The sequence below is a fragment of the Pimephales promelas genome, chromosome 24, assembly GCF_988280905.1.
Source record: "Pimephales promelas chromosome 24, fPimPro1.hap1.1, whole genome shotgun sequence".
Classification (NCBI taxonomy): domain Eukaryota; kingdom Metazoa; phylum Chordata; class Actinopteri; order Cypriniformes; family Leuciscidae; genus Pimephales; species Pimephales promelas.
In genome coordinates, this window is record NC_142792.1 from 9,304,257 (window position 1) to 9,319,594 (window position 15,338).

Here is a 15,338-nt window from a genome sequence, read left to right on the forward strand (position 1 = left end):
CTGATGTGTAATAACACCTACCCCGTCATAGTACTTGCTGGCATACTGGTATAGTTGGTGCAATGCAACCTGGGTGTTTAACTTATCTGTGTGAGACTGGAGAAGGATAAAGAGTCAAATCTGTTATTTTAAAATTAAATATAAAATTACACAAAATAAATATATTAAATTAAATTAAATAAATGAAAAAATGTCAAAATAAAAAAAAAATGAATGGGATATATATATATATATATATATATATATATATAAGACAAAACAAATATTTAAAAAAATATAAAATAATGAAAGAAAAAACAAAATTCAATTAAATATAAAATGGATAAAATACAATTACATAAAAAAATGAAAGCAGAAAATAATAAAAATAATAAAACAACAAAACATAAAATTACAGAATATAACAAAATACAATAGAAATTACATTAAATATAAATGACAAAAAATAATAAAAAAAAAACAATAAAAAACAATAGACAATAAAAAAAAAAAAAGAGTTAAAAAAACGTACACGTGAAATCTCCGCAAGGTGCGTGTTCATGTCTTGGTCACTGACTGGAACCATCTGCCGGACGCCTTTGTAATAACTGAAGCGCAAAGAGAACATGGTTACGTTTCTGTGATTAAATAAGAACAAACTTTTGAACAGAATATAAACTTACTCATCAACCATCTTCTTATAAGTGGAGATTTCCTTTGCATAAAGTAGTTTGTTGCTGGGGGACTCCTGTGCAAGCGAGATCAAGAAAGGGAACATGAGACAAAAAGCCAAGACGACATTATAGGATTGATAAAGTACATCTTCAAACATTGCTGCTCACCCGGGTAAGTTTGTGTTCAGTCTTGGTGCAGGCATCCATAAAGGTCTGGGCGATGACAGACAGAGAAGCGTCTACCACTTCCGTCACATGAACGTCAAACATGAAGTGAGGGTTTTTCAAAATGTTCACCCAGAACCGTAGAGGCAAACTGCAGAAATACACACACACAGCCGATACATCAATTTCTTTGAACATAAATTCTTATTAAATTACTTGCAAGGACAATATATATATATATATATATATATATATTGTCCTTGCAAGTAATTTAATATATACATACATGTAAGTACAATATATATATAAGTACATTGTTTTTGAAACTTATGGCACAATTATGGTAAAATATTAGTATAAAAAAGTACCCAGATTTGCCAGTAAAACTAAAAAAACCTTGATAGACATACCAAGGTTTTCATCTAAAGTCTACCTGTCAAATTAAGCTCGGAGTAGCAATCAATCTAGCTTAATGAAGACAACCACAACAAACCCTCTACTGAATAGAAATGCCATTTTATTTGATCTAAGGCATTGTTTTTTTGTTTAAAGGATTGTAATAGCTTTATCTTCATTCCTCCAGAGCTGTTTTTAATCCCTTGAACTAGTGCCTGTATCAGCACCTCCTCATTTAATTAAAGACCATCATTTGTTAGAAAAAAAGTTACTGTATCTCAGAGTTTTTGGAATGAGATTTTATTATAACAGCGTCCCAGAGGAACTGGGCAATCCATACTGAGTCAATACCAGGGTCACGTTGGCCTTGACTTGAACAAACCCTTGAAAATAAATCAAAACCTTGTTCGTGACTTACCCAGCAGTCACTGTTCTTCTGCAAAATAATAATGAGAAAGCTAATTTAATGAGCTGCAGTGGATGAGAAAGGGGGAGCAACAGAAAAAAAAAAAGTACTTTGGGGACACTGATGCAGACCTAACCTGTCAATCTCTCTGCTCATCCAACAAGACACACTGTGAATTCTTTTATCAAGGCTTAACAAAGCCCAGATAATTTAATCTGCCAAGTTAAAAAGGGTTTGGATCATTTCCCTCCAGAGTTTTCAAATCTCTTAAGAGTGTTTGTTCTTGTAAGAACTGAAATTTCGTGGTTAGTTGTATGTGAACAAGTGTCAAGCTACAAATGGAAACGTACTGTAATTTATCCCAAATGTTCGGCAGAGCACTTTTAATGAAATGTGAAATTTATTTTTTAAATCGCAAGACCTCACAGCCAGCATAATGTTCAATGAATTGACAATCAATTGTTATTATATAAAAATAATACATTTAAATATATAACATAGCATAATATAATGTTATATAATATAATGCAGGGAATTTACATTTGTGATTATAAAATACATTATTTGTACTATATATTAAAACATATATATTTTAAATACAATGTTTAACATAAAATAATAATATGTTAATTTACCATGAATTATTTAAAAATACATAGGGCCTACATTTTGAAAAAAGGTCTCACTGAAACTCCTGAAGAAAGTAAGTGTTTTAGTGTTAACAGTGTTTCATACCTGTTGGTCTTCCAAATGTGGATGGTCTCCTCATCAACGTTGTCATGTTTTAGAGCTTGCTCATCCAAGAAGTCAAAGAAATACTTGACCGCAGGTGGAACCACGGTCCCGGGACACAACACACTGCGGAAGAAATCATCCACAAACTGCTGCAGTGTGCCCTGTAACAAAAACACAGCACATTGCTTGCCAACTCACCTCAGTCGTTTCCAATTAAATTCAAGTCTAAATGTGAATGAAATGTTCAAATGAACGAGCAAATATTCAGTCTAATCCACCTTCATTGAGAGCAGTCTGGTCAGGTAAATCTCAGTGATGGCTTTCGTCGTGGCCTTGTCTTTCATACTCCCTCTCTTTGATTTCACTTCGTCAAGCTCATCCGCTGGTCTCACCAGGTGAAATACCTTATCGTCCTCCAGCAAAGCATTTCCTGTACAACATAAAACAAGAGCAATTGAAGGACTGATTGTGGAGAACAGTTATTTTAAACACTCCATTAGCTTGGATTCAGTTCTACTTTACTGTTCATTTAGTGCACCAGCAGATTTCATTCATTCAGTCTTTCTCCATCAATAAGGACTGTCAATATGTTTTAGACTATTAAGGGGATCAATAAGAAGCAATGCACTGGTGTCATTACAACACAATTGGTAGAAGTTAAAGACTTTAATACACTTCAAAGTCACTAACTTTCTTCGTGGTTGTCTTGATTCTGGTCGAAAGACTGCTGGGTGTGCAGAACTCTAGACAAGACAAGGGTGGCACAATCCCTCACCTAACACAAACACACACACAATATACAGTAGTTTTAATTAACAAGAAATACAATTGGAAGCATATTTTCAAAATTAACTTCTTTTTACATCTCATTAATTAAAAATGTAGTTAATTGTTTTACCTTTAATAAATAAGACATAAAGATTGGCAAGCAGAGAGAACTTCTTTTAAAAAAAAAATAGTAATAGTATAATAATAATTACTATGAATATTTATATGTGGAAAATAATAAAATATTTGTATAATAAAATACAATATTTTATAATAGTATTGTAAATATATAGTGGTATTGTATGATGTTAAATAATACAGAATATCACTATACAATACAAAATAAAACAATTAAATATAAGGCCTGTAATAAAATAAATAACTACCAAAAAAAAAGAGTTAATCGAAAATCAAATCATTTTAATAGACTGACAATTATAGCACAGTGGCGTGCTCTTCAAGACAACATTAATCAACGAGAAACATAAGAGAGCCATAATTTTTCAGTTTCTGACAAAGCACTTATGCAAACACTCACATTGTAATGGGCCAGTGTGTTGATTCGTTTCCACTTTCCCTCTTTCTGTGATGTCAAGTCCAGATCAGACAGGATCTGCCCTGTAGAGCCAGGGCGCCACTCTGTGGCAAGAAGAGGAAGTAACGTCTTACAACACGGTATGATGGGGGGAAAAAAAACAACAAACTTGGCACGAATTACACTTGACAACTTGAGCTGGTTTTTCCCTACACTACTTCTTTTTAACCAGATTTGTCTGTCTGATGGATGATGCGAGACATCGGCTTTAACAATTCAGCACATTTGGAAGAACAACTCATTAAGAACTGCAGGAGTGCAGACAGACATGCACAAAATCCCACCATTTATCAAACCGCTACCTGTTCAGAGCCGGGATTAAGCGTGTCTTCCTCCAATTCCTTTAAAAGCAGCACGTTGTTAATAAAGAGAGCTATTTATGCGTGTTACTTTCATAAAGTTTCGAGGTTTTGGAAATGTCCCTGCCGTAATGAATCATAAGTGCTGGGTAGTAATGAAATTCAAATGTATGCGAGGTCTAACCGAGTGCGACGCTGTCCACCGTGGGTCTCTGGGAGTAGGGCAGATTCCTGTACACCTGCTCGATGATTTTCTCCTTCACCTGGGAGATGCTGTCACAGTTCAGGACTTTGACAGGGGTCACGTCGGGACCCTCACCGTGAACCAGTACCTGCAGGGTCTAAAAAGTTCAAATAGGCTTCAGTATACTGGTACCATCAAGTGTACAAAGGTCATCATATAAACAAACAGATAAAATCACTAGCCAATTACTTGGGCTAAAATCTTGGTTGTAATCCGCTAACAAAATAAGTATCGTTTTTGTTTGTTTTCCAACATCGCATAAATCGTTCTCCACCAAAACCGTTTCCTCCAGCGGATAATGGCTGTTCAGTCCCAGATGAGCAGTTTTATGGTCGAGAATGAGATTACACAATCACTGCTGGCCAATGAAATGGTGTTAGGAGAACAATGATGGACACACTAACATGGTCTCCGCTTTCCTGAGACTGATTCTGTATTAACAAGCTTTCCATTAAACGGGTCCCTTACTGACCGTTTCTGCTAAGAAACCACCTTTGTAGACATATTCGGAGTAAACAGGCATGCCACACACTTCAGAAACAAGTGTGGTTGCTAAAATATGTTTTCCAGGTAATTCCATCATCAGAAATTACACTGTCCTACTGGAAATGAGAAAATACTACAAGTACTCACCAAAATACTGTACTCCACATCATCCCCCAGAAGTCCTGTGTCGTTTAGAGTGTATTTTGCTTTCTTCATCTTGGCATCAACTGGACCTTTTTCCACCTGGTGTTTAATGGCCTTAAAGAGCTTATAGAGTGGCTCACCGGCTGAGTCCTGCAAGAACACATTAGTCAGCCTCCATAATCAGAAAACAATTGCTGCGATTTCTATTTGTAGCAAAATTGTTCACCTTCAGGAACTGGTACAGACATATGGACATCCAGTTACACAACATCCTCTCCACAACGGTCTCAGATCTAAACAGGAAACACAGACCGACGATATCATGCCAGTACAGTCAATTTCGGGGGCTTTGTTATCTTGCATTCAGATAAATTATGATCTTCATTTGAGCAATCCTGATATTGATGGTTAAAAGTCCCAAGAACGTACATTTCTAAGTGTTGCTTTTCAGTGTACACAAAAAAAAAAAAAAAAAAATACAACGAAACCAGTGTAGAACGATTCACAAACAAATGACCCGTTTCATTTAATGAATGGTTCAAAAAGACACGCTGCCAGTGTAAAACGCTGCCCTGTATTATATGGATGAATATATATATATATATATATACAACAGAACTGAAATATACCTAAACAAATCGGAATCAAATTGAATCAAATAGGAATCAAACTGAATGACGGACAAGCTTGTGAATTGGAATCAAATTGAATCAGGGACTCCTTACTAAGATTGTTTACTCGTACAAATGAAAAGGGCCAAGTCTATCATATACTAGTCTAAAGTCATTCATCACTGCAGAAAAATAGCACAACAATATTTAAAGTGATAATTATGGACACATGAATATGATTTGAGGTTGGTTCTGAGTCTGACCTGCGGAGCATGAGTTTGGGGTTCTTGCTGTGGACGTATTCCTCCATGAGCTCCAGCAAGAGGGTTCTCATGATGTCCGTGTAGTACTCCAGCTTGCCATGCAGCGCCACCGTCAACAGGGAGGCAAAGTAAACCTTGTTCCTGGCATTGAACTCCTGCCGGCCCTCCAGGGTACGAATGAACTACAGCACACAGATACAGTACACAAGTCAGCTAATACATCGAATCCAGGAGCACACAGACATGTCAGCAGAGCAGAAAACACATTTCAAAATATCATCAGGGCGTAGTCTGTAAATGAAGTTGAGGTCTCACGTTGATGAGGAAGGTTTTGCTGTTCAGGAGATTGGAGAACTGGTTGAGAGCCTGGTCTACAATGGGTCTGCGGGATTCTGGGATATCCAGCTTGCCAGTGATCATGACATCGTTGGCTCCATCTTTGGAGGGCAGGAAGAAAACGCGGTTGGTGTAGTTCTTGTAGTCCAGGAATGGGATTCGAGCTTCGCTCAGATCACTAGTGTGGTCCTCCATCTCTATCATAAGATCTGAGAGAAACAGAGAGTTGATGCTTTCAGAATAACAAAAACTCATCTTTGTTCTGTAAAAAAGCAAATATTTGCTGAAGTGACAAGCAATAAAACAAACAAACGAAGTCAGAAAAGCACATGCAATTTAAAGTTTGTTCATCCCAAGACAAAAAGACTCATTTCATTTGATTATAAGATGATAAACTCCTGAGATCTTACCTGTGAACTCTTTTTTACAGCGATCTCGGACACTCTCTTCTAAATTCGCCAGCTGATTTTTGATCTTCTCGTACTCTCGTTCTGCCTGCTGGCTTTTCCTCCTGCACACATGCAAACATTACTTTTAATCTCATTTGCTACTAATTATGACTTATGCATATGACTTCATTTTTTATTAAAAGAAGAGAGAAAACATGTAATTCTAAAACTGTTTATGAATTTATTGTTTGCTTTTTTTTAATCTAATCTTAATTTAATTTACTTATTAATACATTTAAATACACTACCTTTTAATTTGAATGGCACTTGAGCATGAGCATAGGAAATCCAGGTAATGTTTATTTGCTGTTAAAAATCTTAGTGAATTTTAATTTGTAATGATGCTTTTTTTTTTTAATTGAATTAGTTCTTTTTTGTTGACTTCTTTATTTGTTATATTAGACAGAAATGATAGAGAGAAATGGAGGGAATGAGACCATATATAGAGAAAACTAGACCACTCACTAGATCATATCTTTGAAATCGAAGTTATTAAGTTCACATTATTACAGTCTGGTGCACTCTGAGGTTTGTTACCTGTAGCAATAGACCGACGCTGCAATGAAGAGGACCATGGGAATGAGGACAGCAGGAATGATGATGTAAAGAGGAACCTCGTATTTCCTCTCAAAGCGTACAGATCCGACTTTCCACTCGCCTTTTCCGAATTTGATCTGAAAAAGACGAGAGATTTTGAACACAGGGTAAAATTGGTCAGAACAACTGTGATTAAATCCTGAGGAGAATAGTCTCTAACCAGCAGCTCCATGGCCTCTGAGCTGGTGTCTCTGCGATGGCGTTTGGAGGTGGATTTAGGAGGACTGGAGGGGGCCACGAGGAACAACTTTTCATCATCTAGGATTGTCACCACGCACGGCTCATCGCCCACAAATGCCTGGGCCTCTCTGGCAGTCATGGCTTTTGAAAAACCACGACCCTGTAACAGAAAAGCAATGAAGCAGTGATTTTTTTTTGAAAGCACAATCAGCAGTAACTGAAACAAACCCCCCTTATAATATCTTTACTGTAAAATCTTGCTGTTAGCAAAAATACTTACATTAACATTGATGATGCTGCTTTCCGTGATCGCTTTTTCGGCCAAAAATTCAAACGTGGGGTCTGGATGGTAAACAAAATTAGTCAAGTTCTCCACCACGTTGTCCAGCTGGATGACTGTCCTTAAGGAAAGGTTCACATATGTCTTGTTCACATCCGGAGAGAGGAACTCCAGTACGGATTCGTTCTTGCGGCTAACTTCTTGAACGAACTGCAGGAAAGAAAACAAGTCAGTTTATCTCTGCATAAAACACATTTCACAAATGTCTGCGCACTAAAAAAGAAATGAGACCGCATGGTGTCAGCTGCGTGATGAATGTTGCTTATTAACAATAAGAGGAGGGAGACAGAGAAGATACAGACAGAGGAGAGTGAGAGAGGAAAGGGAACTCTTCAGCTTGGAACCAAGCAATGGGTTATGACAGCCAGACATTTGATCAAAAGGAAATTGCACGAAAATGAAATGCTGGCATTTCTTAAGAGCCAATCAATAACATCTGACAGAACAAAAATAGGAAAGCACAAGTAACTTATTCAGGTCTCGTAATATTAAACTTTCAATAAACGATAACTGAAATTTAAGTTCCTCAAATTTAAGACGTTTATTGTGATTTTTATTCTTTTTAGAACATGTGGTCACTACCAACAACATAAAAATACCTCTTTGCCTTTTACTATTGTATTATTTCTTAATATTTTGATTTAGCTTTTATTTTGATTTATTTGATTAGTATGCATGTTCTGCATACACTGCGTTACAATGTGCCCCTATTAGAAATATGCTATTATATTCAATACTTTTATGAATTCAATTAAGAAAACAAGAGATACATGTAAATAAAGACTGAGAGTCAATGTTCAGAATTTATTAATTATTATTTTGTTTTGAACTAAGCTGTATAGCTGTGTTTTCCGGTGTGTTTGTTGTCAAACAATGTGCCCCTCACATGTTACAATGTACCCCACCTATGGGGCATGTTGTCACATTTCACTTCCGGGTGAATCATTTCACTTTCAGGGTAAATCAAGAAAAAGTATACATTGTATTAATAAAACAAAACCACATAATTGTACTAGACATGTTGTAAATTAATGTGAGGAAAAAAATATATTTACACAATTTGACAAAGTCAAAAAGTGTTGCGTTGTGCCCCGATCTCCCCTATTTATCGTTTTAGTTTTAGTTAACAATAACAACGCTGCATCCAACAGGTTTGAAATGACATAAAAGTAAACGGTGACATCTGAACTTTGAATTTTTAGGTGAACTTTTCCGTTATGGAATTTGCTTCAGTTCGAATTACAACCTTGTTTATTGTAAAAGCCCACTAACTTGACCACAGATTGGTACAAAAGCATCATGACAAACATGAGACACACCTCTATGTCGCCAGAGTTGAGATTGAGCTCGTCAGAAGAGGGCAGCACTCGCATGGTGGCTCTTTGCACCTGATCAAATCCAGATCCCATAACCAAGATCTTACGGCCTCCGCTGAAAACACACACACAAAAACATACACAGCCATTTATTCTCACCTCTGGACCCACCCCTGTTGACGTCTTATTTGTGATCAGATTTTCAAAGCTATGACATTCAATGTTAGAAAGGCCTAGTAGCGAAATGATTAAGAACGGACTTACCAAACAAAGCTGGCCTGTGGGAAGTAGTCTGTAACTTTGGGATTTGTTGAGTATTCGAAACCAATGACTTCTTTGGAAGTGTCCTTGCCGTACTTTACAATAACAGGCAACTTATCTGAAGGAATTTTCTGTCCTCTATATGGGCCTGTTTTGCAGGTGATTTCTGGGCCAAATGTCAACCTGTTTGAAAATAGAGGCACAATCAGCATTGGAAAAAGATCCAAATCTTCCAGAAATCTACTACTTGCTTGATACTCACACTTCACAAGGCTCTCTGTCCACTGTTATGCTGATGTCATCTTTACTAGCCGTCTCCAAGTCCTGTCCTATGATAGTGATGATGGTTCCTCCAGCAGCTGGGCCTTTAGAGGGGGACACAGCCAAGGGGACAGGATCCTTGAAGATGGGAAGAAAACTCCTTCTGTTAACATTTGCTCACTTACAGCTCTCTGATTTGATGTTTTCAACATCGATAATAATGATTTAAAAAAAATTCCAAATCAGCATATAAGGAAGATTTCTGAAGGATCGCGTGACACTGAAGACTAATGAAAATTCAGCATTACCATGAATAATATAAATTAGCAAATAAATTAGATTTATATATATATATATATATAATTTATAATTATTATATAATATTATTTATAATTTATATATGTGTATTTAAATATAAATATATGCAAATAAATTAGATTTTATATATATATATATATATATATATATACAAATGTAATTTATTTGCATATATTCATATTTAAATATCAAAATATATATTTATTTTGAGATAGATTATATATACATACATACACACACACACACACACACACACATAAAAATAGGAAACGGTTACTTTAAATTGCAATATTATTTACTGTATTTTTGATTAAACAAATGCAACTTTGGAAAACAAAACAAAAAAAAATCTAAACCCATTTTACTTTCTGACTTATTTTCTGAGCGAAACTGAATATTCTGCTCTATTTTGACCTTGGACTGGATCATTTATTAACAAATGCAACTTTAAGCTGCAAGATTTCTTTGGTCAACCATCTTCACAAACTCCATTTTGCTGGTTAATAGCACAACAATGCTGCTTCATGGGATCATCGAGGGGATTCCTGCTAGTCTAAACTGGTTATTTCAGGGGTGCAATAAATTAGAATTAAGATTACAATCTTAGAAATTAGAAACAATCTTATGAGGCCACAAAGGCTTCATTACAGAGAAAGCAGTTACCCTGTAAGTGAATAACACATTCGACTGTCCTGCTCTCTCCCCTTCCACTTCCACTTCCACTGGCCCGAACAGGCTGGGTGCATTCGGCAGGTCTAGAGGGGGTAGTGCGGGGAAAGTCCCGATCTCACATACAACACTGAAACACAAGGGTACAACAGAAGTATAAGCTAAACAGCTATTTGTAACTTACATTTACAAGATGGATGCATTTTAAATGCTCTATTATAATAAATGCTTATTCATCTAAGATGGTGTTCATGCAGTACCTGGTAGAGACCGAGTATCTCTCCGGCTGATGTGTACATGGCACTCCAGCCACAGTGATTCTCTTAATGTCCTCCTGCTTGATGCCCAAGTTAGAGCCTTTTATTGTAACAGAGATCTGTCCATTCATCGGCCCATACCGGGGAACAATCTGGAATGAAAGTAGAACAACAAAATTAAGAGACCTATAACACTCAAAACCGTAAACTAGAGTCACAAAGATTACCCATAACCACTGAGCCCTTGAGTGATACAGCTGCTTCGGAGAAAATCGTTTGCCAGATGACAAATAATAAAACACCATCAGGCACAGGCGGCGCGATCATTAGAGTCTCAGATGAATTCAACAAACACTTAAGTGAGAGTCTGAGATTGCGACTACCAGAGCAGCCATCTATACATCATTTAGGCATGAAAAATCAAGAAGATGATGAAAAGGAATGGTGTTTTCTAGACTAGAGAAGATGAAGAGTGGAAATTTATGAACTGCATTTGAACCGGGAATGGCGATTTGTAATCGCTGACGTCACGCCAATGAGATATTCTTTGATGCATTTTGAGTTCAGTTTGAAGTGCGACAATGAATTGTATGCATTCCTAGCGTTAGCAAAGTTTAAAATAAAGAGAAAACAAAACCACCGGTCCTCACATCAGTGATCTTTGGAGGTGGACACTGCTGCATCTCCGTGTCACACAGGCTTCTGTAGATGCAGGATTTTGGGGTGTCGCACCACACGCAGTTATACTTCGGGTCAGCGTTCTTACACAGACTGCAGTCCTCCCGTCTTACTGAACAATTGTAGAGCACCACTGGAAAGAAAAATAGAGGAAACAAAACAACACTGACACCGAATTCATCATCTTCAACAGAATAAGGCTCAAAATTGTTGCTTAGTCTTTTTGTTTAGTAGAGGAATAAACATTCCACTAAACACTGCTGTTTATCAGTATGCTTTCAGAAATTATGAGTTATGCAAATGAGACGGTTTATTGTCGTATGTGGTGATTTATTAGTCACATTTAGCACAAATATATATATTACATATATGTATTCAAGTTTGATGCTATCACCAAATTGTCAAACTGAGGTTCTCACTGTTTTTGTGGCTGACAAACAATGCTCAGAATATGTAGGCTGAGCGGCTGACAGACATATTTATTAAAAAAAAAAATATTAGTTGGCTACATTTGATTAATACATAGTAGCATAGCTCACTTCATTTTCATAAAGTGCAATTTGACTGTAGCTTAAAGGGATAGGCTAGTTCATGTGTAGACATGTTTAGCAGATGAGGACTGAAAATGACATATTTCAGATAAAAAAAGCAGATGTGCTAGCTACAAACTACTTTAAAGAGCACCTATTATGCTTATTCATGCAATGTAGTGCACAATAAATGTTATTGGGATCTAATTGAAAGGGTAAAACTGATGTCACCGTTACTGTTTGTATCACTGTGTATACAAGTCTCCAGAAACCTATGGAGCTAAAATTCAGATTATTATTATAGATATATTAATCAAAGAGGCGATGATGCAACGTATATTACAAGAAAATAACAGTTTTTTGATCGTGGATGCATGTAAACAAAATGAGGAAACTTTAAAATAGCATAATAGGGGCACTTTAAATTAGTTCACCCATAAATTAAAAACTTTTCGAAGTACATTTGTTTTTAATCTGAAAGATGGCATTTTCAAAGTGCTCATCTGCTAAAATTGTCTAAACCATCCCTAGATATAAAAACAAGACTTATGCGATCAGTTTCCAAGATATAAATGTAAATCTGCTTATTTTAAGTCCTTCATCAGATATGTTTATCCAACCTTTCCAGATATTGAAGATCCATGTTTAATGGATGAATGCCGTTTCAGGAGTTTTCGTGCCTCGAACAACTATTATATGAAACAAACTCATTTTAATATACCTCTGAGGGTGCTGTCAATCATCCGCTCTGTGTCTTTATCCTTTATGTAGAACGTCACATTGACCTCTGGCTCTTTGTCATATGCAAACTGGCATAAAACAGCAGAATGGTGTCATTAAACATGCAAACAGATACAGACAAACACATCACTGTATCTGGAACAACTGTGTGCCGCAACAAAATCTCCCCTTATGTGTTTGAGAACCTGATCACCATGTGGTTGCTACGCCCACATAGGACTGAGTCTATAAATGCCATATTGGCTGGTGCTCAAACTTCAGAAACAAATCAATGTGTGAACAGAGGAGAAGGGAGGAAAAGTGAGGGAGACATAATAGGAGGAGGAATACGAGTGGAGAGTACTGACCTCATATCCCTCAAATTTGTACGTTGACCCCTCAGACACCACAGTCACCTCGGCCACCTGTTTCATGAGCTCAGAGCCAATCTGAAAGGTTCTGCCCTGTGAGAAATGGAGAAAATATAATGCTGTTTATTATGACTCTTTAAGAAGAAATTTTACTATATATATATATACTGTATATATATATATATATATATATATATATATATATATATATATATATATATATAAAATCATAATGTTCTGTGATAAAAAAAAAGTCTATTTATTGTTGACTAAAGTCCATGGTAGTGATGCGAGGAACGCAATTATATTCGCAGACACTGTGGGTAATATGAGGGTTGGGCAGGCAAAGTAATAAAAAAATAACATTGTGATTAATTGTGGGTGGGTCGAGGGTGCTACATATTTGGGCACATATTCATAGCTCTTATCTCACTTCATATTTATGTATATGCAATTTTGTTTAAAAGTTTGGGCTCAGTATGATTTGTTAAAAGAAATTAATACTTTTATTCAGCAAGAATTAAAAAAAAAAGTGAGAGATCTATTTCAAATAACTTTCTATACAGCAAAGAATGCTGACAAAAATGTACCATGTTTTCCAAGTAGCACAATTGTTTTCAACATTAATAACATCAGCTTTGCCAACACAGGAAAAACAATAATTAAATAAAAAAGTAAAATAAACAGTTATTTAACCCAGTAATAATATTTTACAATAAAATTACAAAATTGTACTGATTTTTTTTTAATTTTTTAAAAAAATATGCAGCTTTTGAGAGCAAATAAACTTCTTTAAAAATCTTAGCGACCCGAACTTTTGAACAATACATCAAAATAATTAGAATTATGTGAAATTATCAAAATATTTGAATTTCATAAATTAACAAAAATTAGATCAATCTATCATTTTCATTTATTAACGGTATTTAGAAAGCACCCATTTAAACAGTGGGATAATGCACAGGCATCAGGTCGTTATCACTTTACCGAATATTTTTCTAGATTTTTGCCCTGAAATTGGATGGGAGTTTTGATGCCAACAGGAATAAGCAGAGGTTTAGGGATCTCAAACTGAGGACACCTGTCACCCTGCAAAAATAAACAAAAGGAAGAAAATTATATAAAACTATTATTAGTCATGTTTTGTCACCAGAAGATGATCACTCACCATATATTAATGCACAAACAGGCATATCAATTTACACGCATGCATTCATTAACTATCATCCTAACGTGACTCACCTCAGAGTGTTTGATGATAAGATCTTCCTCGACAGACTCAACACTATCACTGCATGTGTGATCTTGAATGTTCCACTGGCAGCCCCACTTACTGGTCACACATGCGATGCACCTGCAGAACACAACACACAACCGACCGATTAGAAAGAAATCCTGAATGGAATATACATTTTTAAAAAGCTGCCTGATACTCACGGAGTATTCTCTGTTCTTTTCACCACGGCTGCACAGTTGTAGAACTCAAACGCACCGGATGCCACTTCAATTCCGTCATTCACTGTGATTTTCACTGGCACTGCCACAAAATCTACACAAATGTATACATGAATCAAATGGGCTATTAGGTATAAGTAATTCATAAGAACAATTCTGAACTTTTAGAGCTCAATGCTTGCAATGCCAAGGTCATGAGTTTGATTCCCAAGAAAAGCACGCCTTGATAAAAGGTTATTTAACTGTAGCATCAACAAGTAACAGATTAAGCTTCAGTTTGATTTTTTCATCTGATCTGTCTTCAAATTAAAAATCACAAAACTAGCAAATTACAAACATGAAGAAATGAAAATGATTCGTGCCTGGCGGCATGTTTAGGCATTCTGCTTGACAAACACCATCTGTTTGTTCAGCAAGTAAAGGAGGCAGTAAGAGATTATTTGAGTTAAAGGCAAACAGGTAGTTCCCACCTAGTGTCTCAGGTGTGGGCGGGATTAACTCCGAGGTCGGGAGATCACAAATGACCCGTGTGCCTTTCATAGTAGCGTCACTTCTGTAGTCACCAAACTCACACATAAGTCTGTCAGGACTGTTGATACTGGGGAGGGAGAGGATGTTAATCTCCACCTGCAAGTTTCAACCAGAAAACATGGATTTAAGAGTAAACATATAATAAATAATATATAAATATGTTAAATATCTGAATTTGTGTGTTTTCTAGTTGTTTATGGTTATCGGATGACACTTTTTAAATATTCAATATTTAGGGCTAAATATAAATAAATAAAATTAAAAAAGGTAATAATAATAATTGAAGTATAATTTATAAAATCAT

At 36.0% G+C, this 15,338-nt stretch overlaps 1 protein-coding gene across 1 annotated transcript in view; it reads right to left on the minus strand.

The window, feature by feature from the left end:
- plxnb2a.1 (plexin b2a, tandem duplicate 1) overlaps positions 1–15,338 on the minus strand; it is a 94,883-nt gene that overhangs the window by 2,078 nt on the left and 77,467 nt on the right. The window contains exons 8-36 of the mRNA XM_039668105.2: positions 14,974–15,130; positions 14,486–14,597; positions 14,291–14,402; positions 14,036–14,137; positions 13,046–13,141; positions 12,679–12,766; positions 11,400–11,560; positions 10,753–10,901; positions 10,487–10,622; positions 9,507–9,643; positions 9,248–9,427; positions 8,987–9,098; positions 7,608–7,817; positions 7,308–7,487; positions 7,088–7,224; positions 6,512–6,612; positions 6,081–6,310; positions 5,766–5,947; positions 5,118–5,184; positions 4,895–5,041; positions 4,202–4,358; positions 3,662–3,762; positions 3,046–3,130; positions 2,634–2,785; positions 2,356–2,516; positions 822–969; positions 663–727; positions 512–587; positions 22–96 (exon numbers count right to left, since the gene is read on the minus strand). Of these exons, the coding sequence (XP_039524039.2) occupies positions 22–96; positions 512–587; positions 663–727; positions 822–969; positions 2,356–2,516; positions 2,634–2,785; positions 3,046–3,130; positions 3,662–3,762; positions 4,202–4,358; positions 4,895–5,041; positions 5,118–5,184; positions 5,766–5,947; positions 6,081–6,310; positions 6,512–6,612; positions 7,088–7,224; positions 7,308–7,487; positions 7,608–7,817; positions 8,987–9,098; positions 9,248–9,427; positions 9,507–9,643; positions 10,487–10,622; positions 10,753–10,901; positions 11,400–11,560; positions 12,679–12,766; positions 13,046–13,141; positions 14,036–14,137; positions 14,291–14,402; positions 14,486–14,597; positions 14,974–15,130 (3,816 nt within the window). The remainder of the gene's footprint in view (positions 1–21; positions 97–511; positions 588–662; positions 728–821; positions 970–2,355; positions 2,517–2,633; positions 2,786–3,045; positions 3,131–3,661; positions 3,763–4,201; positions 4,359–4,894; positions 5,042–5,117; positions 5,185–5,765; positions 5,948–6,080; positions 6,311–6,511; positions 6,613–7,087; positions 7,225–7,307; positions 7,488–7,607; positions 7,818–8,986; positions 9,099–9,247; positions 9,428–9,506; positions 9,644–10,486; positions 10,623–10,752; positions 10,902–11,399; positions 11,561–12,678; positions 12,767–13,045; positions 13,142–14,035; positions 14,138–14,290; positions 14,403–14,485; positions 14,598–14,973; positions 15,131–15,338) is intronic.